General features: G+C 36.6%; 1 protein-coding gene across 1 annotated transcript; it reads left to right on the top strand.

The window, feature by feature from the left end:
- The first annotated feature begins 444 nt into the window (after positions 1 to 444).
- On the top strand, positions 445 to 27,356 carry SETH5 (transducin family protein / WD-40 repeat family protein). Its single transcript, XM_088123613.1, has 19 exons — positions 445 to 2,053; positions 6,797 to 7,108; positions 7,280 to 7,519; positions 7,631 to 7,736; positions 8,907 to 9,064; positions 9,491 to 10,124; positions 11,810 to 11,874; positions 11,952 to 12,053; positions 13,336 to 13,478; positions 15,554 to 15,609; positions 18,826 to 19,511; positions 20,736 to 20,926; positions 21,101 to 21,389; positions 23,245 to 23,532; positions 23,640 to 23,749; positions 24,790 to 25,123; positions 26,334 to 26,735; positions 26,816 to 27,050; positions 27,145 to 27,356. The coding sequence occupies exons 1-19, from the start codon at positions 569 to 571 to the stop codon at positions 27,168 to 27,170; spliced, it is 5,862 nt and encodes a 1,953-aa protein (XP_087979739.1). The 5' UTR covers positions 445 to 568; the 3' UTR covers positions 27,171 to 27,356.
- The last annotated feature ends 507 nt before the right edge of the window (positions 27,357 to 27,863 follow it).

The raw sequence follows: 27,863 nt of genomic DNA, 5'->3' as shown, positions 1-27,863 counted from the left end.
AGATGGTCGAAAATAAAATCTCAAACCGAAAAAGATGGTAAGAAAATATTTATCCATACAAAGAAATATAAAGAAATATATGACCGTTCAAACATAATTTATAAAGAGGAATAATCTAAAATAGTTTGAAATTAATATATTGGATTGAAAAATTATAATTTAGGATGATTCCTGGCTTGCAAATGTTGGAAGAATTGTATGTGATCCAAAATGATGAAAACAGATATTTATTTCTTATTGAAAGAAAGGTAATTTTAAACATAATTCTTCTTGGTCCGAAAAACTTCTGAAAACTGAAAAGTAGTGAAATGGGAGGGGAGGGCGTTTTGTTGCCCAATAACCCTTTTAATAATATCGACAAGGGTTTTCTGAAGAAGATAAATTAATATATTTTATCCAAAATAATAATAATAATAAAGACGAGGGAAGGAGATTAACAGCATCATATTACGGCGCGTAAAATTCTAACATTTCGGTGCCTCCCTACGCCACAGTCCTCGAAGCGGAAAAGCTCCGACAAGAAGCAAAGCAGCGAACCAAGTGAGAGTCAAAAGCTTCGAAATTAAGAATGACCAAGGAGCTGACTGACACCGGAGTACTGCCTCTAATGGAGCTGGACCTGAATGCTTTCATTCACGCACACCTCTCCAGCGGCGACGACGACGACGATGACGACCCCTCATTTCCTCACCGTACCATAGACGAGATTCTAAAGGAATCTGGTTCTCCACCATCATCTCCTCCTCATTCCCCGCCGTACGGTGGCGATCGCGCCGTTGCCACAAGGGACGGCGCGGTCTCCGAGTCTCCTTCTACACCACCGTCCAAGTCTCCGTTTGAAGCTCCCAGAAGCAACCAATGGAACGAGAAGTCCGTTCAATTGAGACCAGCTGCGGTCTCTCTTGTCAAAGTTGGTGAATTAACGGACGATCTGTTTCGAAGGGGCTCACGTCCATTGCCATCATTGTTCGGAGGGGTTAGATCGAATGCGAAGCCTGGGGCGGCGCTTGCCGCAGCTGCTGCGGCTTCTCGGTCCATGCCGGCCCCGCACGCTGCAGCAATCAAGTCGAGGAGGGCCGGACAAGGGAGCATGGTTATTGACGACGACGAATTGGCTTCACCTTCTGCTGATGATTCAGAGGTTGTCTTTGGTGGTTTATATTCTACTAACACTCATTCAGAAGAATCCGGCGAGAATTCAACTGTTATGGACGACACGGATGCTGATTATCAGGTTGCATCAATAAACGTCGGAGATGGAGTTTGGGCGAGAGATAGAATTCGGGATGATGTCCCAGATAATGATGAGTTTCGTATAACTAAAGGTCTGAAATGCGTAGCAGAACAGAGGTCCGTGGATGATGTGAATTTCGACGAGAGCACTACAATTCTCCCGCCGGTGGAAGCTAACGATGGAAGCGTGTCTGATTATGCTGAAAAAAATGTTTGTTCGACGGAACTACGCCCATCAATCCTGGATGTCGATGAATCAAATGAAGGGGCTATTCCGAGTTCGTCCGAACCTGACAATGATGGATCTGCTGTGGACTATGGGAGCCTGGAGTGGGAAACTCAAGATTTCAAGAAATGTCTTCAACAGTCAAAAGATACGGAGGTGGATCTTGTCATTAAGGATCCCAGTGTTGTGAACGATATCAGTGAATTGGGGGAGACAACTGAGCATATGGACGACTCGACAATTAGTGAACAAGCAGAAATGATGCTCCTGCCCTCCACTAATCCACTCGAAGCGGCTGAAGAAATTGAAAAGAAGCAGGCTTTCACTGCTTTGCATTGGGAAGAAGGCGTTGCTGCTCAACCAATGAAGCTCGAAGGTATTAAGGGGGGTTCAACTACATTGGGGTACTTCGACATTCAAGCTGACAATAGTATTTCAAGAACTATTTCATCACATTCATTCAAGCGTGAGCATGGTTTTCCCCAAGTCTTGGCTGTTCATGCTAATTATATTGCAGTTGGAATGTCAAAAGGCAATATTGTTGTGGTGGCTAGTAAATACTCAGCTCAAAATGGCGACAACATGGATGCGAAGGTCAACTTTGTATCTACTCAATGTGTGGCTTTTTCTTGGTGTATCTGTTATATGAGTTTCTTTATGCATACTTAGAACTTGAATGAATGTGAGAGGTTTATGGAGCTGCAATCGTGAAAATGAATGCATGTTTGATATCTTGTTCAATAGGTGCAAGTTGTGTTACTGATGCAAGTGGAACTCATGGTTGCATAATTGGTGAGTGATGTGGGATGATTAATATATTAGTTTATGGTAATTTAGTTAATATTAGTTAAGTTGTTAATTCGTTTTATTAACTTGTTAATTATTTTTTTAGAACTAATTAGCTATTTTCTCGTGATGCTATAAGTAGCCTGTTTTGAGGTGTAATAGAAAGGTTTTTAACATACTATTCAGTAGAAAGAGCAAGAAGCATGAACAAGCAAACAAAATTGTGTGAACCTTAAACCAAGAAGATTTGACCAATCTTTTCGTAGCAATGACTGGAGTTTGGCGAAGATGGATCAAGCTGTATCTATTCTAATTCACGGCTCAAAAGTAAATAAGAGCTGTTTTTTTTTTTGTTGAAGTGTGCAAGCTAGCTCAAGAGTCTTGGCTTTACTTAGCTTCAGATGGACCCTAGGTGGAATAGCTTGGTTTTTCTTTAATCAGAAGTTCAAACCTTCGACTTATAGCTCTTCCTAGAAGGGGAGGTTTATTATCTAGTTGACTGGATTTCCTCTTGGTTGTTCTTAGAAATAAGGGGTTTGGGGCTTAGTGTACATCATGGATTTTTAGATGCTGCTCTACCACTTTCTTGATTTTCCTCAGTGGTAAGCCTAGTGGAAAGTTTAAAGCTTTTAGTGGTCTTTGTTGGTGCATTTTTTTACCATACCAGATGTTCTTGCAGTTTGATGGACTAAGGTGTGCATATTGGTTTCCATGAGAGCCTTTTCATTGGAAAAGATACCATTTATACTAACCATCTTCAATATGCAAGTCATACCTTATTGTTTCTACACATAAAGAAGGTATGCTTGATAAAATCCTTAAAGCCATCAAAATATTTGAGCTTCCTTTTGGTTAAAGTTAATCTTCAAGTCTTTGATCATAGGTAATCAATATTGATTAGTTTTCTGTAAGGAGGGGCCTTTCTAATCCCCTGTCATTTAGGCCGTATACTTTTCCTTTAATACAATGATGTTTCTGATAAAAAAAAAAAATTGATGGTAATATTAACCAAGAACCAAGCTTCTACTTTGGGGTGTATTTTGGGCCAATTACATATGCTACTTGGGCATTCAGCTAGGTGGTGGCCTGATCTTCTTTTCTGATATTGAAATGGGTCTAATGCACATAGGCCACATATGCCACTTTTTCAAATCTCTATGGATGTTGGAAAAAGAGCAAAATTTTACCACCAGATCAGCCATTTTGAAATTAACAGAATGTACTCCCTTGCTGAAGGTCCCCCTCATCGATTCCATATGGAAGTTCAAAATTCCAAAGAAAATTAAGGTTTTTCTTTGGTCAATGGCTTACAGAAGCTTAAATACTCACGAGAACATCCAAAAGAAAAACACAAGTTGGGCACTCTCCCCTTCGGTGTGTAGTCTTTGCCTTTGTGGGGAGGAGACCATTGACCACCTTTTCATTCACTGTACCTTTGCAACAAGATGTTGGTCCTTTATTCTGAACTCTTTTGGCATTTCCCTATGCTTTCCTCAGCAGATTGATGGGTGGCTTCCTGAATTGCTAATCGGATGGTTTCTTCCCAAAAAAGCAAGGGTAATTTGGAATTGCGCTACAGGGGCTCTTCTTTGGCATTTATGGGGAGAACGAAATCGTCGTATATTTGAAGATATGAACTCTACTTTTGAATCTTTTTGTAGTGGTGTTCAACACACCACTTCTTGGTGCTGCCTTAACTATAACAATTTCTTTTGTAATTACAATCTTTCCACCTTCTTACACAATTGGAAAGCTTTTGTATAGCTTCTCTGGGTGGGGTTGACTCTACCCCAGCCCTTAGGCTGTTCCCCTTTTGAGTTTTTCTAATATAAAGTTTCTTATAAAAAAAAAAAGATATTGATGGAAGAATCTTAACCAGGCCAGGAAATGGAGGAACTTCTTCCTTCCAGAAAGTCCCAGATTCTCTCCTGAAAAAGGATCCAATAATGAGGGATGTAGCCATCTCATATTTACTGGGTTAACATTTGCTAACCTGTTGACAAGGGCAGCTTAGCATCGAAATATTTTTTTTTTTGAACAAAAACTAACATTTCATTGATGAAATGAAAAGGAACAATAATTGTTCAAAGGATACAAATTCTCGAAAGAGTGAAAAGGAAACGTAAAGACAAAAGTACAGAATCTAAACAAGAAAATTACATAGAACTAAACAGGGTCAAGCTTAGCATCGATAATTTGGAAAAGAAAAAGGAACTATGCATTACTAGCTAAATGGAAGTGGTGTTTTAGTTCTGATCAGGGTGGTATTAGGCGTAAATGAATTGTTTGCAGATATAGAACTAAACTTGGAGTTGGTTTGTTCCCTTCAAGAATAGGTCAAGCACTGTAAATCATGGGGCTACATGTTTTTTTTCTTCTTCTTCTTCCATGGGGCTACATCTTGAAATGCTGTCAGGCTGTGGGGGATTGATATTTTTTTATGGTAGGCAGAGGAGACGTAAGTTATTGGAACAATACTTGGATCAGCAATTATCTGCATGAGGTTTGTTTTCTGAAGCTGTTTTGGTCAGCAAACTCCAAAAGTTGTGAAGGCTATGCAGTTAAGAAGAGCCCTTTCACATTTGGGGATAAAGCATTTCATGCAAAACAACTTCCTGGTGCTAGAAGATTGAATTGGATAGTTCTGGTAGGGTTCACCTGTAAAATTATGTTTTTGAGCCCCCTTCCTTTTGATCATATTCTCTACTTGGAAGGATGAAGGGCCAAGAAGAAAAGCTCCTTCTCTCAACCCTAGTGTTGGAAGGATTAAACACCTCTTACAGACTGCAAAATAGATCCTCAAATGCTCTTTGGATCACAGTTAGTATGGTATCTGAAGTTCAGAACGACCCTCTTCATCACGGTTCACCTCTAATTGGGGTAGGCTCCTCACGTGCTCTGCTCTCTCTTTTGTGTTTTCCCAAGAAGCAGTTAAGATGGCTCGTTACTACATCTGCGTGACCATCTTTTGAAAGGCAAATCCAAGATCTTGTGGAAGAATATGACTAAATCTCTCTTGTGGGCGCACTAATGAGACTTATGTGTATTTAATTCCAAAGAAACTGCAAGCGAACAGAGTCAGTGATTATCATCCCATAAGTCTGATTTCCTCCTTGTACAAGATCATTGCAAAAGTCCTGGCCGACAGACTCAAAAAGGTCCTTCCTTCCATTATAGCAGACGCCAAAACAGCCTTTGTGGAAGGAAGACAGATTTTGGATGCCATCTTAGTTGCTGCTGAGGCGGTGGGTGATTTCCAGTCTTCAAACAAATCAGGCTTTCTTCTCAAACTTGACTATAAGAAAGCTTATGACAAAGTAGATTGGGATTTTATTGACGCGGTGTCGGAGAAAAAAGGCTTTGGTCAACGTTGAAGAATGTGGATTAGGGGTTGCTTATCCTTAGCAAATTTCTCGATTATTATTAATGGCAGGCCAAGGGGCAAAATCAAGGCGACAAGAGGTTTAAGACTAGGAGATCCTCTTTCTCCTTTCCTTTTCACTCTTGTGGGTGACTCTTTTAGCAGGCTGGTTCATCTTTGTTGTGAAAAGCGTATGATAAAGGGCTTTGAAGTAGGGGAAAAAAGGTTATGATTTCTCACTTCTCTGTGTGTTATGTGTAAACAAAATGAGGAGTCTATGGATCACATTTTCATTCACTACCGGTTTGCTCAACAGGGGTGGTCCTTTCTGTTCCAAATCTTTGGTCTTTCCTTCTGTTTGCCCAAAAAGATAGATGAGTGGCTTCATGAAGCTCTTCAAGGGTGGCACCTAAAGAGAAAAGCAAAGATTTTGTGGAACTATGCAGTTAGAGCTCTTTTATGAAATATTTGGATGGAAAGAAACAACAGAATCTTCGAGGATAAGTCATCTACTTTTGAAAACTTTTGTAATACAATTCAATTACACTCATCTTGGTGGTGCTATAGGCATAGAAAATTCTTTTGTAATTATAGCCTCTCATCGTTACTTCGAGATTGGAGAGCTATCCTTCACTAGCTTTTGGGAGGGGGTTTTCTCTTCCCCTGCCCCAAAGCTGCTTTTTGTATCTATGCTTCTTCATTTATAAAAGTGCTTTGATGTTTCTTATAAAAAAAAAAAAATCTCTCTTGTGGGAAACTTGCAGTTTAAAGAACCAAATAATTTTTGAGGAGAGAGTTACAACTCTTGATTACTTTGAGGACATAAATGCAGTTTTTGCTTCAATTTGGTATACTTTTGTCAACTTCTTTCTCTAATAATGATGTTTTTGTGGTTGCTGCTGATTGGGATGCCTTTTTGTAACTCTCGGCAGAGGTGGATGCTTTATCCTCTTGTATCCATCACTGTTTAATGGAATTATCTAGTTTATTTTTGAAATAAAAGAGATTTTTCTTCTTAAAGATAAGAGTTATATCATCTTTTCACGCCAAGCTGAGAAACTGACATTTTATTTTTTTGTATTTGATTGACAAGATCCTGAACATCCTTATTGGTCTTAGTGTTTTTTTTGTTACCTTTTTCATTTATTAAGATATTTTGATATGCTGAACCACTCTGTGTGCATATATAGATGCTACTGCTTGGATTACAAGGAGATAAATCAACTGCACCAGTAACATCTCTTTGCTTTAATCTGCAAGGGGACCTGCTCCTAGCTGGTTACAACGATGGTCATATTACAGTCTGGGATGTGTTGAGGGCATCAGCAGCAAAAATCATTTCGGGAGAACACACATCACCAGTTGTTCATTCGTTGTTCCTTGGGCAGGATGCTCAGGTTACTCGACAATTTAAAGCAGTTACTGGTGATAGCAAGGGTCTGGTTTTGTTACATACGTTCTCAGTGGTTCCTCTGCTAAATAGATTCTCCATTAAAACTCAGGTAGAAAATTAATTTACATCATTAAGTTAATTATATGGGTTATGTTGCCATCAGAATGAAGTTCATTATAGGGGTTGTTGTTGCAATTGAAATGCTTACTCTATAAGGGTTCACGACTATCAACAAATAAATCGTTCTGAATTGTGATTGGGTGTTAATTTACTGAATTAGTGTCTTCTTGATGGGCAAAAAACGGGGACTGTTCTATCAGCTTCAGCACTTCTTTTGAATGAATCCTGTGGAAGTTCTTTGCCACCAACTCTTGCAAACGTCGCAGTCTCAACCAGCAGTATTGGGAGCATGATGGGAGGGGTTGTTGGAGGAGATTCAGGCTGGAAACTCTTTAATGAAGGTTCTTCTTTGGTTGAAGAAGGTGTGGTCATATTTGCTACCCATCAAACTGCTCTGGTGGTATGGACCCTTGATAATAGCACAAATTTATTTTTATTTCATAATTGTAAGTTGATGATATTTGAGGCTGTTTGTTCTCTAATTTCTTCAATTCACTTGAGATTGTTTCAGGTGAGGCTGAGTCCCACTTTGGAAGTGTATGCTCAGCTCTCCAAGCCGGATGGTGTTCGGGAAGGTTCTATGCCTTACACTGCGTGGAAATGCTCACAGTCTTTTGGTATGACTTTACTGCCCTTGCTATGAGTTACGACATCAACCATTTATGGAATGGATATGGTATTTGTAAAATTCAAGTTTAATATGATGAGTGAACTGGATCACATTTTTGAGACGCGAAAGAAATGGAAATCTTGCTAAAATGGTTCTCTGTTGTTGGAAACAGAAAAAAATGTTTCTTGTTTGGCGCAATGCTTTTTTTACATTTAAGTCAGGTTGTAGTTGTAACTTATAAGTGCAGTTCTGAAAAATGTTACTAAAATCCTGAGTAGTATCTCGTTGTCACTGGGTGTAGTGATTTACTTTGCTTTACTTTTTTTTTTTTAATATTTTATTATTTGTTTATTTTGTATTTATTTTAATTTAATTTTTTAATGAAAAACCAACTTTCAAGTAAAAACAAGAGCATACAAAAAAACCAGCCCCGGAGTCCTTAAAACTAACTATGTAACACCAAATTTACTTATCATATACATCACACGTCTCTCATTTACCAGCCTCTGTATATTTTCGTACATGTGCTTGGTGATGCCTTTAGGAGTGTAATTGTGGCAGGAATATAAGAAAGGAATCAGATTACTTTCAAAGAGGTATCTTGTATGGTTGTTTCTCAACCTTTAATCAATTTTAAGCGTATCAAGACAAACTAGTCTCATTATTTCAGGTCAAATTCTAAACCAACTAGAGTTTCCTATCAAAGTTGATGTCAGTTATTTTCATTTTTTACAAGCTAGTGTGAATACTTTACTTTTATTTATGATCAATTTTTGTTGTTTCAATTATGGTAAAGTGAGTTCTAATTTCATTTAGATTGGTTAAAAAAAAAATTAAACCGGACATAATGAAATATATTATTTTAGTCTGTAGCTTAATGCAATCAGACTGTTTTGTTCGAGGGATGATTGAAGAGGAATAGAAGAATCTTCTTTGGAGAGGGTTCGAGTCGAGTGGAAGAATTGTGTTTTCATTTCTTCCTTATAGAGCACCTAAAATAGGGTCTTCGTAACCATTCAATTCACATGGTTTGTGTCAATTGATAGATTTTTGCAACTCCTTTGACTCAGGCCTTTACCTTGTGATTTCATTTAATCAATGTGATTTTCTTCTTTAAAGAAAAGGATTTTGAGTGTTTGAGTTTTTATATCTGGCCCTAAGATTTATATTATGGCAGAAACTTCACCTTCTGAGGCAGTAGAAAGGGTTTCTTTGCTTGCAATTGCCTGGGATAAAATGGTTCAAGTAGCAAAGTTGGTGAAGGCAGAGCTTAAAGTATGTGGCAAGTGGTCCCTTGAGAGTGCAGCCATAGGTGTGGCATGGTTAGATGACCAGGTAACTTTTAAATGTTGATACTTTAAACTTTATTTTATTTTATTTATTGTTTCTAGATTTTTGTGTCTTTAACTCCTATTACCTAAAAGTTGAGTATAGCTGTTGAAGGTCATTGGATTCAAGTTTCAACTAAGTATTTATGTTCCAAACAATTTGGGCCAAGCTGACCATTGGTTTCCTGAGGAATCAATGTAGGGCTTGGTGCTTGTCTTCTGTTTTAAACCTAGTGCATATAGATAGAGCAACTAGGGACTTATAGATACAACAAAAAATCACCAGATTACTTTTAATAAGCGATTGTTTCTTGTTGAAAGTGAAAAAATAGAATACCAGTTTCGACCCACAATTTCATCTATACGTTCTGCATGTAGTAGAGATTTACCTGTTTGCATCAAAATTTGATCAAAGGTTTTATACACTCTACAGGTTCTTGTCGTTCTCACAATAACAGGACAACTCTTTTTGTTTGAGAAGGATGGAACTATGATTCACCAGACAAGTGTTTTTGTAGATGGGTTTGATAAGGAAGATTTCATTGCATATCACACCCACTTTGTGAATGTTTTGGGCAATCCTGAGAAGGCATATCACAATTGTGTTGCTGTTAGAGGAGCTTCTGTATATGTATTGGGACCTATGCATCTTATTATTTCCCGTCTCCTTCCATGGAAGGAGCGGGTTCAGGTTCTAAGGAAAGCAGGAGACTGGATGGGTGCCCTTAGCATGGCAATAACCATTTATGATGGCCAAGCTCATGGTGTTATTGATCTCCCTAGATCGTTGGAGTCTTTGCAGGAGTTGGTAGTGCCCTTTCTGATTGAGTTGCTGTTATCGTACGTGGATGAAGTGTTTTCATATATATCAGTGGCATTTTGTAACCAAATTGAAAAGAATGAAAAATCGGTTGATGTAACTAGTGGAGGCCATTCTGCACATTCTGAAATAAAAGAGCAATATAATCGTGTTGGTGGAGTTGCAGTTGAGTTTTGTGTCCATATCAGGAGGACAGATATTCTCTTTGATGAAATTTTCTCCAAATTTGTGGCCGTTCAACAGAGAGGTATTGAACGCCACACTTTGCCTTTGTATTAATTGCTTGCTTGAAATTTGTTGCGAGTTTAAATTTGGAAGGTGGATTTTTGAGTTTTGTATACATTCTTTCCTTGTGTAGAATATAACATTCTGCAATATTTAAGCTTTCAACAGCCTTGCTCAGCTATGAGATTGTTGAACAATTGTCTCACAAGGTTCTAGAGAGCAGAATGAGACAACTAATCATCTTTACCTCCTACCCAGCTATGGCAGAACGTTGTCTGTAATTGGCCTATGCCCCTAGCAAGTAGCAACAAAAGACAACCTTTTTTTTGCGCTCTTTGATGATGTGATGCTGGGGGATGACTTCCCTATCCTCGTCCCAGCTTCCTAAATGTCCTTGATATAGCCTATACTCATATTGAATAAATAAGGGCTAGGTTAGAGATTTCTGGTAGGAAATTGATAGGGAACAAGATTTTCCACGGCTATATTTTCTCATCTGTATATAAAATTTCTTAGAATCAAAATTTTAATTGAAGGTGATAATCTTTTTAAATTAAATTATAATTTAATCTTGCACGATATAGTTTTGTGGTTCTTTTTAAAATATGAAGAATATATAATTTTATAATTTTCATATAATCATATGATTTTTTTTTTCAAACCGTATAGTATTAATAAGATCTTTATATTTATCATATAATTTCAAGGATTGGAGGCAGTGGTAGAATTGAGACTAGGAGACCGTTCTGTGAGACCGCCAGTAGTTAATACTTATGTTAGGAATGATAAAAGAAGGAATTCACCCCCTTCAAGTTAGTTGGTCCTTATATGCTTTGGGATTTTGTTGGGTAAGTTGGTCCTTGTATACTTTGGAGGTTTTGTTTGGTAAGGTTATGAATGTTTTGTTTTGGGAAGTCTTGGGTGGGGAGAGAACCAACCCTCTCTAACTGGGTGGAGGAGACTTTTGTAGTCCTAGGATCCTTTCTTCTCTGAATATCAATATATTGTAAGCCTGTAAGGGGTTTCATTACACATTCCTCGTTCACGTCCTTAAAATTAATACGGAAAACTAAATCTTCGTCGATGTTCCACCACACTTGAAATGGGATTTTCCACCCTGTTAGAAAAAGGTTGATGGGTTTGGGAACCGGAGAAAGAGGAAGGCAAACTTCTAACAAGGTGCCTGTGGAGATTACTGAAGGAGCTGCATATGGTCACAAAAAGTAAATATAGTGTGGATGTTTTGTTGGAGTGCCAAACACATGAAGGCAGGACGTAGGAGAATTCCATGGACAATTATTAGAGACCAATGTATTATAATTGTTTTCTTTCATAATTAAATTTAAGTTCAAGGATGGAGGATTATCGATTTTGGCAAAGCAATGACTTGAAGGTATCTTTTTCCAGAATTTATGACAATAGAGGATATATACTCGGAGTATCATACTTTGTAACTTTTCACAATTTTTTATGATTTTTTTTTTCTTCAGAAAATAAAGATCTTGGTTAAGAATTTTTGACAGATACGTGAATTTCTTTAATTGCATGCGGTTCATACTGTCCCATAATTTGTGGGTCATTATCTAGTTGCTTTTTGAAGTTTCCTTTTTTTTTTTTCAGTTAAATTTTCTTCTCAACTGTGGTTATATATTCTTTAAAGCAAAAAATGGTCTTAAATGACTGAAATCACGTCCTTTATTGTTATAGATACATTTTTGGAGCTTCTGGAACCATATATATTAAAGGACATGCTTGGATCGCTGCCCCCGGAGGTATAGATTAATTATGAACTGGTATTTTCCTATTAAGAGAATAAGACTTACATTATAGCATTTTTTGGTTCTTTCAGATTATGCAAGCTTTGGTAGAACATTATAGCCACAAAGGATGGTTGCAGCGTGTAGAACAATGCGTTCTTCACATGGATATTTCTTCCTTAGATTTTAATCAGGTTCTTACCACCTGATCTTTCCAAATGTAATTTTGTCAAGCTAACTTTTTTACATCTTTAATCTAATTTTTGGTACTCTTCTACAAAAAGGTAAATTATAGAAGGGAAACATTATGAGAGTGAATGGATAGGAAATGGTACCATACTACCATGAGAGTGAATGATCATACCCATGATAACCAAATGCCAAAAATTTCCCCTTCCCAAAATAAAAAGAAAAAGCACTTGTCTAAGAAGTGTATTACTTGTCAGATTATCTTCATTTAACTTATTGAAAAAGCCTTCCCTCTGTCAACCTTTCTTTGAGTAAGAAACCATACTTCTATTTTTTTTTTCTTTTATTTTTTTAACCAGAAACAAACTCTTCAATGATAAATGAAAAGGAACAAAATTGTTCAAAGAAGGGAGAACAAAAGGCCAAATGGGAACAAGGGTATGATGGAGGAGGTGTTGTTTCACCCACCTTTTTGTGGTAAAGGGGTGTTTATGTGGGAAACATCTTTCTTTGTGATTTTATGAAACATTTGGCTAGAGAGAAATAGGAGAATTTTTAGTGATAAGGAAAGCTCTTGGGAGGAGGTTTGAGGTTTGGTCAAGTTTAATGCCTCCCTTTGGGCGTCACTAAGGAATTTAGTGCTTACCCTTTATCTCTCATTTTGTTGAATTGGAACCCCTCTTTGTTATTTTATTTTACTCTCTTTTTTGGGGGGCCTGTGGCTCCCTCTTGCTTGGGCTTTCCTTTTTTGTATTGCCCTCTTGTATTATTTCTTTTGTTCTCAATAAAAGTTTTTCTTTTCATTAAAAAGAACATACTTCGATTTAAGAGGCAGAAAAAAACACACATGCACAAAAGCCAGTCGCTAATGCGTGCAACAACAGAAGTCTAGGGTACCATCTAAAGGTAGACTTGAAGAGATCATGTTCCAGTCGCTAATGCAGATGGTACCATTTGCAAATTGTAAATAGGAAAGATTGAATTGATTCCTCTCCATGTCTTTATCATGAACGCAGAACAAGGTTTTTATAGTTTTTCTTCCTAGATCATCGTACTTAATACGTTTTCAGGGTTACTAAAAGAAAATCGGTTAAGAGAAATGATCTCTCTGTTTAACTATGCCGAAAAATTTGAACTCACCTCTTGGCTGGACATTCATTAAGATTGAAAAGGTGGAAAAGTCAAAGAGTAACAAGAACTATGGGATCTCCTTTACTAAAATCCATTAGTTCTTTGAAATTAATCTTTCAAAACTATATCTATACCTTTGCCTCTTTTCTTCTGTAGGTTGTTAGGTTATGCCGGGATCATGGATTGTATAGTGCACTGGTGTACCTTTTCAACAAGGGATTGGATGATTTCAGGACACCATTAGAGGAGCTGTTGGCAGTGTTACAGACCAGTAAAAGTGAACGTGCTTCTGCCATAGGGTATGATAATCAATTAAATCTTTTTTATTTAATTATTATACTGTATGTGTTTAAAACTTCTTTTTTCTCATCCTAACTTCCTTTTATAAGTGTCATTATGTTGTCGACTAGTTTAATTTTATACAACCTATATCCTTTTGTAGAAGTCCTTTTGACAGGAAAGATATTTTTCCTAATGGAAACAAAATTACATAAAAAATGGGGAAATTAAGACCTCTTCTTGCATAGAAGGCCAAGGTGTTTATAGCAGTTTTCTCCAGTTGGCAATAGTCAAAGAGAGGGAATGATTTTTTTTAATAAGAAAAACAAGAAACTCAAGACTAACAACTCCAAGAAGAGGCCAGTGAGCACGCTAAATCTAACAATTCAAATCTATCCCTTAATATTTCTGAAACCTTTTCTATTTCTCTCTAGCCATAAAATTTCTAGGAGTGGCTTGGTTAATTAAGAGGGAATGAGTTCAAATCCCATGATGGCTACCTGCCTTAGAAATTAGTAATTCCTTTGTGTTTCCCGGCACCAAATGTTGTAGGGTCAAGCGGTTGTCTTGTGAGATTAGTCGAGGTGCTCGTAAACTAGCCAAGACATTCACGGATATCAAAAGAAAAAAAAAATAATATAGAAACTATGATATTCCAGGAATTACACTATTGAAGACCAAACTTCTGAAAAGCAAACGTTAAGAAGTTTTTCTGAATTCTGCCACATGTATCCCCCCCTTGGAACAAAGGTCCAGAGATAAAATTGATCGTTTCTTGGATGGATATCTGCCTGTTCACGAAGCACTTGAGAGGTTAAGAACTGCTGGGTCATCAATTGTGGCTTTAAAGAACAATGTCTTACTAGTGAAGCTCCCTGAAGAATCGAACTTTGAGTCTAAAACATCACTTCTACTCAATCGAACTTCGAGTCTAAAACATCACTTCTTACTGCCAAAGAAGAGTCAAAAGTGATGCTTTCTTTGAAGGATAACATTTGAAGGCTAAGGAGATATATTTGGTGAATACACCTTCTAACTTATGAAGAAGGCTACCACTCACTAGTCTCTTTATCATAAAATACCTGTTAAAATTATGCCTTAATAGAGCCTGATAGCATCAGGGGACAACCTTTAGAGCTTCATGAATTATGATTATGTTATTGACGCCTTGTACCACTTTTTTCATTCACTGCTCATTAAATAAACTAATTAGAGGAAAAGTAATGAAAACTCCTACTTTTGTTGCTTTGCTACTCCTTCAAAATGGTGTGTGCCTTCATTTTAAAGAAAAGATCATGGATTATTTGCTCTTGGTGATCCTGGTGGTCTAGTCTAATATTTTGAGAGTGAAGAATGAGGAGTTTTAAAGATAAAAACAGGAAACCATCATGGTTTGACCTAGTGGTCAATGACCAATGTAAATAGTAAAGGGCTTATAAGGAATGGGTACAAACCATGATGGTCACCTACCTAGGATTTAATATCCTATGAGTTATCTTGGCAACCAAATATAGTAGCTTTAGGCGGTTTTCTTGTGAGATTAGTCGAGATGTGCACAAGCTGGCCCGGATACTCACAAATATAAGAGAAAATTAGAAAAATAATGATTTGGTATTGAGTGAAATATGCAGTGTCTCATTTGATAACCAAGGAGCTCTTTAATTTACCCCTGAATTTTGGCTCATTAGAGAGTTTTTCTTATCTACTTAGCCACTTGGATTAGGTATGACCATTTAGTTCTCTCTTTATTTTTTTTCACCTTTTTTCCTAGAATATTTTTATGCAGTATTGTTGAGTTTGAGTAGAAAAGTAGAACATGATTGTATGGATATTCTGCTATGAAGTCTTTTGTCACCCAAGTTTCGGACAGCTTTCTAAGACCTGGTTAATGGTCATTAGGAACTGAAATTTGTTCCCTTCTTTCAATTAGAACCATCATTTGTACATTGTAATTTTTGATTTATGAAAAAGCTTGGGGTGTTATACTTGGTGTACCTTTACTCAGTGAGGATATTGTTCAAATATTTTTGCGTTCTTCCTTCTAGAAACTAATTTATGAATATTGATTGAAGTACAATTTTTTTTCCTTTTACAGGTATAAGACACTTGTTTATCTGAAATATTGCTTTTCAGGACTTGCTTTTCCACCAGGTATTGCTTAAGTTGGGTTTGGGCGGGCGGGGTGCCCCTTGGTAAAGGGGAGCAAAGCTCCGATTCCCAATTATTAAGAAAAAAAGTTGTTGTTTAAGTATTTCATGTACACCAATGTATCCCAAAATTACCAATATTTTACGCAGTTCGTTTCCATATAATTAATGATTTCAAAATCCTTTTTTTCTTTCTTTATTTATTTTTTTTTACAAGAAACAAACTTTTTATTGATATATGAAAGGGAAGAAAATGTTCCAGAATACAAACTGCCAAAGGAGCATAGAAAGAATGGAAAAAAGAGTCAAATAAAGAACAAAAATCCAAAAGATACAATAGAATAAAACAATGATGAACAAGCAACTATAAGCTCAACGAAAACATGCGCCAAAAGAATTATAAACACTCCTTATAAGCTTGAATTATGAGGCTCATTCTCAGAAGAACATCTTGACAACCGACCAGGAAAAAAGAGGATGTGGCTTTTTGACAAAATCTGCAAATTACATTGAAAAGACTTAATCACATCAACTGACTAATTAAGAGATCCGAAAGACCGATAAATGAAGACTTAGAAAGAGCATAGGCCTTTAAAATACGACTTAAGGGCAATTAGAAGCCCAAAACAACTCCTCAGAGACTGAAACAAGAACAATCAAATTCTCAAAACTTTCATCCAACCCAGCAAAGATGGAAAGCTCAACAAAACTACTTTGATCTGCAAAGCCAACATAAAAACAACTCCTGGAAGCATCCTTGACCCGCCATGAGAACCAAAACCAGAAATATTGCCAAATAAGAGAGGAAGAACAGAACTTCAAAATGACCCTTCGGATTCCAAAAAACCGAGCTTTGAACAAGATTAGAACTTCGAAGCAACTTTTACACCCTCATCAATGATTGGAACTAGGGTTATGCCCACTTCTTCAAAAAATTGAAAAAAGCTTTGATTATCAAAATAAGAATTGTTGGATGAGGAAAGCAATGGAGCCGCTCTCCCATGAGGGTGTAAAGAGTCTTGATCTTCCCCAAAAAGTTTACTAAAATCTTCTGTAAAAGAATGCTCGGAGAAATCTTCATGATTAATATCTTGATCTTCTGGAAATCTGGTAGAATCTTGACTACTTATACTAATGTTACATCCTTCCTCATCATCAGATGAATCACAATTCACAAACATACGTATTCTTAATCAATTTCTCATTTGTTGAGTTAATGATACCGAGGCTAAGGGTTGAAATTTCTTTAACTCTCATTCTATTTTTCTCCACAGTATGTTTACTGTCATTAAAAGAACCCAATAAATTTTTTTGCATACTCGGATCCTTGGAAACCGAATCTCTCTCTTCATTAACCCCTTTATCCGAAACCAAGATTTCCCCCTATTTGAATTTTGAATGCCTAATGTAACCTTTCATCAGTTTGCTTCCCTTTCAAAACAAAGCTCGTCCTCGAGTTTAAAAGCAGTGGAGTTAGAAGGCCATGAACAATCTTAAAATGGAAATTTACTTTTTCTTGTGGTTCAAAAATGTTCCAACTGAAAATGCCCTTTTGAGCTCCTCAAAACAAAAATACTCCTCATATCTACATTCTTGAAGTCTTCTATGAAGGAAAGACTTTGTGGTATTTTCTTGTAGCCAACGTTCTTGAAGTCCAACTAGAGAATAAGCACTCTGTTGTTCTCCATGCTTGTGGATTAGATAGTTCAGGTCCTAGTTGTCGTCTTTCAAGACTATCGTTGTCATTACCCTCCATTGTTTCTTCTTCATAGTGTACAAGGGGTTGGTTTAGTCCTAATACTGGACTTTCTCTAAAAACAAAATCTCCCTCCATTATGTTCAAACTTGTTTGTAGTACTTCTTGGCTCAACAAAATGTTTGGTTTAACTAATGCCTCACCATTTATAACAAGTTTATTGATGTGGAAGAAACCTTCATCACCTCCAGTCTTTACACTCCTATAGGAGTCTTCTTCAACATCATCGAAATAATCTACAAACCCATAAAAGAAAACTCTTCTTCTTTGCTGAAAAAGTTGGATTCTTGAAGCAATAACCCTTCACTTTTGCATTCTTGAGATCTATCGTGGTGGAGAAAATTCATAGTATTTTTCTGTGGACCGGTTTCTCTGTTCTTGGTGTTGTCTTGTTGTAATATAGGTCGCTCTTGTCGTTTTTGATGAAGATTATTGTCTTTTGTATCATAAAATTGCGGCTGGTTGGGTCTAATCAATCGTCTATTTTCCACCAAATCAAGGATCTCATCTTCCTCACTCGAAGAATCTAGATGTATTTCATCTCTCCTTTGACACAAGATTTCGATTGAATTCTTGCCGATTAGCTCGCCGTTCTTGCAGAATTCTTGGTTCAAAAACAGGTTCTTGAAATATTCTTGGTTGGTGTTGAAGAATTTTATTGCGCTGTCCTCTTCGTTGTTCTTCTCGGCCAAATCTTGATTGATTTTGTTGCAAGTTGAAATCTTCGAGTTGCCAAGATATTTTACTTAAAAGTTGTTGTATCTCAACTACATTCCTTTGGATATCTTCTATAGCTCTTTCAACCGACAGCAAGCGTTTGGTTGTGACTCGTGGTGAGATGGCGGTGGTTTGATCCACCTCTTTCCCGGCAAAATAAGTATCTCCTACGGCATTGGTGGGAGATTTCTTGCTTGCCATGACAAAAATTTGCCCAAGAATCTTGATGCTCTGATACCAATTAATGTAACCTTTACTAGAGTTTCTTGAGGAATAATGAATCTATCCTTTATTAATGAAGAAGGAGCCTATATATAGAGGCTGCTTACACGGTAAATGGAATTGTTGGAATTATCAATATTTGTGTAAATATTAGTTGTCAATATTTAGTCTTTATTGTTGATATTTAGTCTTTATGGTATTTATTGCTTTCTCTGTTTGTAGTAGGTCATTCTCCTATATAAGAAGACCTAAGTTACATGTTTGAATATAGTAAAATATTTTTATTCTCTCAAATTTAAAGAAAGTTACTGTATAGTAACTGCTTAACTAAACAAAATATTTAACTCTAACAACCAAACAGCAAGGTTTTAAAATAACAGCTTTCTAACTACATCAATACCGCAATCCAATCCATGGATAATTTTGATTTGAACAAAGTCTGTTTTTTTCTATATCCTTTTTTACATTTGACCTGCACGGGTATCCTTGAACTGGTGAAAAGCATTAAGCTCTCTCCGTTTACAGGCCAAGGAACTCTTGCTCATTCGCGCGTGCAATCTCTTAGAGATGAACTGCTACAATTTTTGTTGGAGAATTCTGATTCAGTGGATACAAGATCAATTTCAAATAAATCATCTGAAATTGGATATCTAAAGCTATACCATCTCTTAGAGTTAGACACTGGAGCTACTTTAGATGTTTTGAGATGTGCTTTTGTTGAAGGTGAAATTCCCAAAACCAATTCTTCTCCGAATGGTTTAGATGATGTAAGTATGCAGGTGCAAGAAGAAAAGAACTCAACTTCTGGAAGAAAGAACGTTCTAATTCAAAGTATAGTAGATGCTCTTGTTCATGTTCTCGATCAAGCTATCTGTCAAACAGATAGGTCTGCAGGTGGCGAAGACATTGCACTGGTTGGAGACTGGCCATCGAAGAAGGACTTAGTTCATTTGTTTGACTTTGTTGCAAATTATGTTGCATGTGGAGGGGCTACTGCCTCTAAAGTCATAGTTGGTCAGATTTTGGAACACTTGATATCCAATAGTGATATTCCAGAAACAGAGAATGATTTTCTACCTAAGGTTACTGCAAATAGTGTACATTCTAGAAAAAGAGAAAAGCAAGTGCTTTCCCTCTTGGAGGTGGTACCTGAGACCCACTGGAATGCGTCTTCTGTGTTAAGCATGTGTGAGGAAGCACAATTTTTCCAGGTATTTATGTCTTTTTTTTTTCCTTTTCTTTTCTTTTTGGGTCATAGGAAACAGGTTCCATTAAAGTAGTGAAATATGCAAAGAAGGGAGAGAGGGGATTTTACTATCAATCTACCTGGGAGAGAGGGGATTTTACTATCAATCTACCTAGATTGGAGACCTTTTGTTTAATCCCCCTGCTAGAGCATAAAGGGCATCTTTAGGTCGTTTGTTTAATGAAGTTCATATCTTTCCTAAAACAAAAGGTCTGAGGAGTTACGAAAGATCTCATGTTGTTTTTGCATATGAAGAAGATTTTTTGAACAAGATACGAATTTCTCATTGAAATAATGAAAAGGAACAATAATGTTCAAGGATACAAACTCTCGAGAGAGTGAAAAAGAAAAAGGACAAAATAATAAAACTTAACAATTTACAATAAAAGCATTCCAATTATAGCAAATCATGCCAGGGAATAGGTACTAAATAATTTCGATAAAGAACACCATTGGGAAGCCTTGAACTTAGCTATATTGAAGCGCATTGTTGATGATCGACTCTTTTCTTCGAAGACTCTAGAGTTCCTTTCAAACCATATCTCATCAAGCACGGCCTTAATGGCATTAAGCCAAAGAAGGTTGGCTTTAGAATTCAAAGGGGGCCCCTGTAAAAGCTGAAGGAGATTCCTTGCTGTTATGTTGTCAAATGCCCAAGACAAATTGAATTCCTCAAAAAGTAATTCACAACAGCGCAATGCAAAGGGACATTGGAAAAAGATGTGGATCATATTTTCTCCACTAGAATGACATAGAGGGCAGAAGGATGGCATAAGATTAGAACTAGGCATCTTCCTTTGAAGAACTTCAGCTGTATTTACCTTTCCGTAAAGAAGAATCTAGGTGAAAAAACAAACCTTTTTAGGACACTTGGCCTTCCAAATGGCTTGAAATAAATCTGGTGGCATAGCTTCGTCTTAAGGAGACTTACGAATGGAAGCCACGGGAAAACAGCCTGAAGGCTCTAAAGACCAAACTCTACTGTCAGGGCCATTGATAGTATAAAAAGATTTAGATTTGAGACAACATGAAGAAGCATGAAATGAAATAGCAAGCCAAAGCTGATTTAGGCTTCTATTGTTATGGTTTCGCTTTTCTTGTATGTCTTGTTTTCTTGATGCTTTTTCAGTATGTAATATTTTCCTATTGGGTTTGCTCATGGTCTGATGTCTTTTTCATCTTCTTATAGGTTTGTGGTCTAATTCACAGCATCAGACACCAGTATGCATCCGCTCTGGATAGCTACATGAAAGATATAGATGAACCCATTCATGGCTTTGCCTTTATCAATAGAACATTACTGGAGCTGAACAATTATGAACGGACTGAATTTCAGGCCGTGGTCATTTCTCGAATTCCAGAGCTTTTTAACTTGAACAGGTTACCCAGTTATTTTATGAGAAGTTACCTTGTGTCCTCATCTTACTTATCAGGTTCTGATTGGGATGCGTTGATATGAAAAGTAACTTAGTTTTTTCGTTTCCAGAAGTGTACTACTTCAGTCGGTCTTGTATCTTTTAATTTTCCTTCTGAAAAATATCTGATTCTTTGCAGAGAGGGAACGTTCTTCTTGGTCATTGACCATTTCAACAATGATGCTTCAGACATTCTTTCGCAGCTCCGCACTCATCCAAGAAGCCTATTTCTGTACTTGAAAACTCTCATTGAGGTTCACCTATCTGGAAGCCTGAACTTCTCTTGCTTAAGGAAAGATGATATTTTTGGGCTCAACTATTCAACTAAAGGACTGGATGATTACTTGCGAAAGCTCTCTGATTTCCCTAAATATTTGTCTAACAATCCTGTTGATGTGACTGACGATATAATTGAGCTTTATGTGGAGGTAAGCATTTACTCAGTTCAAGCGTAAAAATTTAAAATAGATAGTTTCGTATTTTACCTTGTTCCTTCTATCCTATTGGTATGGTTGTTAAGGGATGCTGTCTTATGTGATATATTAGGTATTATCTATTGTAATTTCTTTTCATAAGAAACAATGTTGTTCATTGAAGAGCTGAAAACTACAACAATTTATAAGGAGAAAAAACCAATGAAACTGGTATTATCCAAAAGAAGCTATAATTACAAAAGGAAGTAGAGAGAATACACCAACGGGAAATCAAACAATGAATTAGTCTTACAACTAATTCTAGTGTTTCTCTCCCTCAAAATTTCTCAAAGAGTTGCAAGCACATCAGTTTTCCCTGTGAAAGTCGATTGTAACTAGATAAAAAAAATGAGTGAGATAAGCGAAAGGTCTCTACCGGTGGAATGTGGACTTAAAAAATTGGATCATAACCCATTTCGAACCAGAGTGTCTTCATTTGGAGGGGGGACAGGGGACCTCATTTCACTATTTGTAGAGGATGAACAATCGTGAGAATGGAAGATAGAGAAAAGGATGTTTATGATCAGAGATAAGGAAGCGGCATGATCAAAGATAAGGAAGCGGCATGGCCGGTGTCTCATTGGGTCAGTGGGGAACCTGTAGGAAGGGGGATGGCCAGCTGAATTCACTTCAGAAACTATGGCCCACAAAGTTGCTGTTTTGGAGTTGAGATAAGTACCACATAGTAGTTTGTCCACACAAAAAGATGTTTTACAATGGAAGACCTTACCATATCAATTTTTCTGAGGAACTTAAATTGTACATTTTGACTGTAGCCTATATTGATAAAAGAAAAATAAATGAGTAATATCTTCAGCTTCCCTATTAAATGTGGATGCCTAGTTTAGATGCGGTCTGCTATGTTTTTAATCCTCCCTCTCTAAAGCCCACATGCCAACCTTGGCTTTCTTCTTTTCTTGTCTTTTCCTTATAGATTTTATCCTTCCAAGTGAATTTAAATGGAACTTTGACAAGAGAGACAACTTCAATAAAAAATCCCTTGCTGGATCGGGATTTTACCAAAGCAGATCATCTCTTCCTTCATTGTGCGTTCGCTACTAAGGCTTGGAACTACTTAGCTTCTCTCTTTGATCTTGCAATCAGTGTTCCTAGGAGGATTGACGATTTTGTAGCGGAAGGTTTTGGTGGCTTCAGACTCAAAGGAAAAGCGTACGTTCTTTGGAATTCTGCAGCTAGAGCTCTTCTGTGGTTGCTATGGAAGGAACGAAACCATAGACTTTTTGAAGAGAAAGAGGCCTCTTTTGACTCTTTTAGTGTGAATATTAAGCATATAGCTTCTTGGTGGGCTTCGACTCATAAGAAGGTTTTTTGTAAACCAAATATTTTACCAAAGCAAGTCCTCTTGCTCGGTGGGTGGAAATTCTCCAAATCACCAAGAGATTAATTCATCCTTGAGTTTTCCTTAAGGCTGTATAAATCTTAGATTTCACCCCATCTCCTGTTAATTCCTACAATCTTTGATCGAGGAAGAGATAAACTTAGCCATCCCTCCAAAAGGTCTAAAGATCAAGTCCTCTAAAAGTTTCTGGCTTCTTGTCCTATCAAATTCCCTTGCTAAATGAATCATGTTACCTTAACCCACTTTTAACTTAAAGAGCCTCCTTGATTAAGTTGCATTCGGCACAAACCTACCTAGGCTTTTACCATACTAGTTTTTTTGTTTTTCTAGGCTTCAACACCGTAAAGCTTGGGTGACTACTGGTTAGTATATTATTTTTTCTTTGCGTATAATGAATTTCTTGAAGAACTTAGAAACCTTGACATTTGATTATTGTTTGCAATTTTATAGCTACTTTGTCAGTATGAACGTGAATCGGTTCTCAAGTTTCTGGAGACTTTTGATAGCTACCGCGTGGAGCACTGTTTACGTCTCTGCCAACAATATGAGGTTATTGATGCTGCAGCGTTCTTATTGGAGAGGGTTGGTGATGTTGGTAGTGCTCTTTTCTTAACACTGTCTAGCCTTGACAAAAAATTTAATGACCTAGAGGCTGCTGTGGAAAGCATAGTTGCTAATGGTGCTTCAAGTGGTTCTAATGATCCACGACATTTCAACTCTGTTTTAAAATTGCAAGAGGTCTGTATATTGGACTTCAGATATCTGGAAATGAATTTCCATCTTGTGTTTGCATGTAGAGGCTTTGCTGCTTGCAACTCATGTTTTCTTCAATCATTGTTGCGCAGGTGAATGATATAGATGTTTTATTGCATGCCTGTATTGGACTGTGCCAGCGAAATACTCCTCGTTTGAACTCTGAGGAGTCAGAGACACTTTGGTTCAAATTACTTGACTCGTGAGTTCTTTACCTTCTGCCTTGGTTTTCCATCTTACAGTTCCATGGTTACTGTAACTTTTTCACCCCTCTAGACATGTTTGTCATTCAAAGTATTTGACATGACTGCTGCGTGACAATGAGTTACTTGAATAGAGTACATGTTAAAATACCTTACAGAGAGGCAATTTTATTTCTTATATCCACAACCTTCTGGTGTTGCATTTTCTTGTAGAAGAAAGGGAGAAGATTCAAGAACGAAGAATTTCTCATTTTTGCAAATCAGGATTCAGATACAATATTAAGAATTAATTAGTTTATTTTTGTGGTATGTTAGATGAGCTCTGGAAAAAAAGATTGCTTGGCACCTGTTTTTCCTTTTAACTTCTTATGTAGTTTAATTGCATTTACATGTATCTTCAGTTTTTGATGAATAACAATTTATGACTGGAAAAGTTTTCTTGTAAAATCCTTTGGACTGGGGACCTCCTAAAATAGTAATTATTGCTAACGGCAGTAGAAATGCACGTCATAATCCTTCATATAAGGGTTGAAGGATAGAATTCAAAGTAATTATATATCGTCTAGGTATGCACTTGAGCAATATTATGTTCACTATTTTATTAATTTTATACTTCAGGCAATGGGTAAAAGATTCTGTTGTTGGAAAAGTTCTGAGGAGGTGCATAGATTTTCTTTTTCATGATTGTGTTAATTTGACCCTTTTGTTTTTGCTTTGTTGCCATTTTTTGGATTTTGAATCCTATGCTTTGTACATTCATTTTTCTAATTTATAAATATATCCTATGTGTGTTAAGGATACAGTGTCTTCAATAAAATTATCCTGTTATTTATAGTTCCTATATACAGACCGTGCATTCATAATTTAAATTCTGTTCTCAGTTTCTTTTTTAAGAAACACAATATAATTATAGAACTCCTGCTTTTGAGAAAATTATAATTGTACCGTGCTCCTGCTTTTTTGAGAAAATTATAATTGTACCGTGCACACAATTCTGTTCTCAGTTTGACACAGACGTTTTAATATTTTGGACTGGCAGGTTTTGTGAGCCTTTAATTGATTCATATAATTATAGAACTCCTGCTTTTGGAGAAAATCAAGTTCAATTCTTAAACGAGTCATCAGGTTTGCAAAAGGATAAAGAGGCACGCATAGTTACATGGAGAATCTTGAAGTCCGATAAAGCTGCTCATATATTAAAGAGACTGTTCTCTCGTTTTATCAAAGAGATAGTTGAGGGGATGATAGGATATGTTCATCTTCCAATTATCATGTCCAGACTCCTCTCTGACAACGGTAGTCAAGAATTTGGTGATTTTAAACTCACTGTACTTGGGATGCTTGGGACATTTGGCTTTGAAAGAAGAATTCTGGTATGTTTTCTTCATTCTACAGTCATGTACTTACTAGGATATGTCTGGATGCATGGTATCTGGCTTATTCTTTTTCGAAAAATAAATATCATCATTAAATTTTATGATTAAGATTTCTCGTGTTTTTAAGTTTTTAAGTTTTTATGTTTGTATTCAGAAAATGTTATATAGTAATGTTGTAAAAAACTTGATGCGAAAAGAAAATGTCTCCCTTTAAACTCTTTGTAAACAATTAGTAAATGTAGACTTCAGATTAGGCTTGGCTACTCACGTATGGATCTAGTGGCACAGAGTGTACATGATTAATTCAAGGTAAATGCCTAGGAGACATGCACAGTTCTTTGATTCGTCCTGGGTTTAGTGTTTGACCATCTGGAATATTGACATCCTCAAACAGACCTCCAAATGGACTTCTCACATCTTGTGAACATGGTGAAGCATTAGTGTAAGAATATAAGAAAAAATAGAAATAGCCTTCCTATTTAGAAATTGAATGGATTTTTTCTAATAGATAGCATACTGCAGGAAGTTAATTAAAAAAGGAAAGAAGATGTGATCGCTTCCTTATCACTTAGCTTAGGAGCTAATGTTAGATGAATGTTCCATGCATGGTTTTTATACAGATTAAAGCATGTTTCGATATTGTTAAACTTAATATCTATGTAATTAATAAAATTGGCTTGTTTGTATTTATGTTTTCATACCGTAGCCCTTCAGAGAGTGACAACTGGTATCCTATTTGAGTGGGAGGGGAGATGAATTTTGAATGGCTAGATGCCAGCAAGGCCTAAAGGAGTCTCACATATCTTGTCTCGAAAAGCCAAAGCCATTAATTTGGTCAAATTTCTCTAAATTGTTTTCTTTTAATGCTTCATTTAGACCTCTTTCATGGAATTCTCCGACTTCAAAACTTCCTGTATGTATATGTATCTCTCTGATAAAAGACCTGTTCTAAATATATATGAAGTTGTAGATGTCTAGGAAGGCTTCGGTTAGTTTCGTTGGCAAGGACTTAGGGTCTCTTGATCATACTGGTTTAGAGGTCTTTGAACTTTGGGATGAGCTTAATTCAAGAAAGGTCTGGGAAGTGCTGTATATGCAATTACACTTGAATTAAATAGTAAATGGGGATTTTGACTGATTTGCTATGTCAGCTATTCAAGTATCTTCTGCCTTGTGTAAACTTTTTAACTTTTTAAAACTTGTTTAGGATACTGCCAAAGCTTTGATAGAGGATGACACGTTCTACACCATGAGCTTACTAAAGAAAGGGGCATCTCATGGATACGCTCCCCGGAATCTTGTCTGTTGCATATGTAATTGCCTTCTTATCAAAAGTTCATCAAGTTACAGAGTACGAGTTTTTAACTGTGGTCATGCAACTCATCTTCAATGCGAAGTTCTTGATAATGAGGCTTCAGGTGGTGACTTCTCATGCCCTGTATGTATCCATAGCAATCAATCTCAACGGCCTAGAGGCAAAGCACTCACGGAGTACAGTTTAGTGAATACATTTTCATCAGGAACTCAATCATTGTCAGGAGCTTCCGTTCAATATCCACAGGAAACAGATTTATTGGAGCTCCCGTACACTCTTCAGCAGATACCACGGGTATTGTTTGTCTTACTAATATAATGACCAATAGGTTCTGTTGCAACTGAACTAATGTAACCTGAATTTGTATGCTGCAGTTTGAGATCCTGACTAACTTACAGAAAAACCAGAGAGTAATAGAGATAGAAAATGTGCCTCAGCTGAGGCTTGCACCACCAGCCGTCTACCATGACAAGGTCACAAAAGGGTATCATCTTTTAGTAGGAGAAAGTAGCAGTGGAATAGAAAAACAAAATAAGAGCAAGCAACTCAGGGAAGTAAAAGTGAAGAGACCGTCCTCTCTTCGATTCCCTCTAAAAGCAAGTTTATTTGGTGAGTTCTATTTCTGATTCTCCTAACATGTTTTTGCCTTTATCAGCTGTCAATTTCTGACATGAACAAAAAAAACATATATATATTCATGTAGGAAAAGAGAGGACTACGAAATCTTGACAGAGAATGGAGTGACTATTCAAACCCGTGCGAGAAAGGTTCTTTTGGTTAGTTGTAACTATCTTCCTCTCAGTCTTTTCAAGGGAAGAATAAAATTTTGTATCTGTAAATACATATAGAAAGGTAGTTCATATGCAACACATCTTATTTGTTAATGGAAATGGTATGAGCTATCAATTGAATTCAGCCAAAAGTCTAATACAGGATTTTCTCCAGAAAGTACGAAACCCAGTTGTTGACTATGCAACCAAAATACTTAGTTTAAAAAAATATGAAACTATTACGAAATTGGCTAAACAAACTTTAGGGCGAATGTCTGTGGTACTCTCTCTCGTGCAGAAGATAATATTATTTTAAAGAAATAAGAGGGTCTCTAGACTAAGGTTGTATGAAGTCTATAAGTGCTCAAGGACGCTGAACCAGTTTGAACTGACAGTGGACCCACAAAAATATAATGGAGGCCGTAAAATTAGTCAAGCAGAAACCAGAAAGCATGCATTAGAGAAGTAAAATGTAATTAATATATATTTAGTGCCGCATTTTATTAAGAACTAAGCATTTGAGATTTATGTTCTTTGTTTATCCTTTTTTTAAAATATTCTCAAAGTTGTAAAAAATTTAAAAACAACAAAAATAAGTTTATTTATATTTCCCATTTTCAATTGGTTCGAAAACATTGATTAAATTATTTTA

This window comes from Momordica charantia (assembly GCF_013281855.1).
Source record: "Momordica charantia cultivar OHB3-1 chromosome 5 unlocalized genomic scaffold, Mcharantia_2.0 BLBB01000005.1, whole genome shotgun sequence".
Taxonomy (NCBI): Eukaryota; Viridiplantae; Streptophyta; class Magnoliopsida; order Cucurbitales; family Cucurbitaceae; genus Momordica; species Momordica charantia.
Note: the sequence above shows the minus strand (reverse complement) of the source record. Positions and strands in the feature narration are given on the sequence as shown.

What these genes read in the sequence shown, in the direction of transcription:
- SETH5 (XM_088123613.1), top strand. Translation starts at nt 569, where the DNA reads ATGACCAAGGAGCTGACTGACACCGGAGTACTGCCTCTAATGGAGCTG. An exon ending in GCGACAACATGGATGCGAAG is followed by an intron (nt 2,054 to 6,796) that starts GTCAACTTTGTA and finishes GTGCATATATAG; the next exon opens with ATGCTACTGCTTGGATTACA. An exon ending in GATTCTCCATTAAAACTCAG is followed by an intron (nt 7,109 to 7,279) that starts GTAGAAAATTAA and finishes TTACTGAATTAG; the next exon opens with TGTCTTCTTGATGGGCAAAA.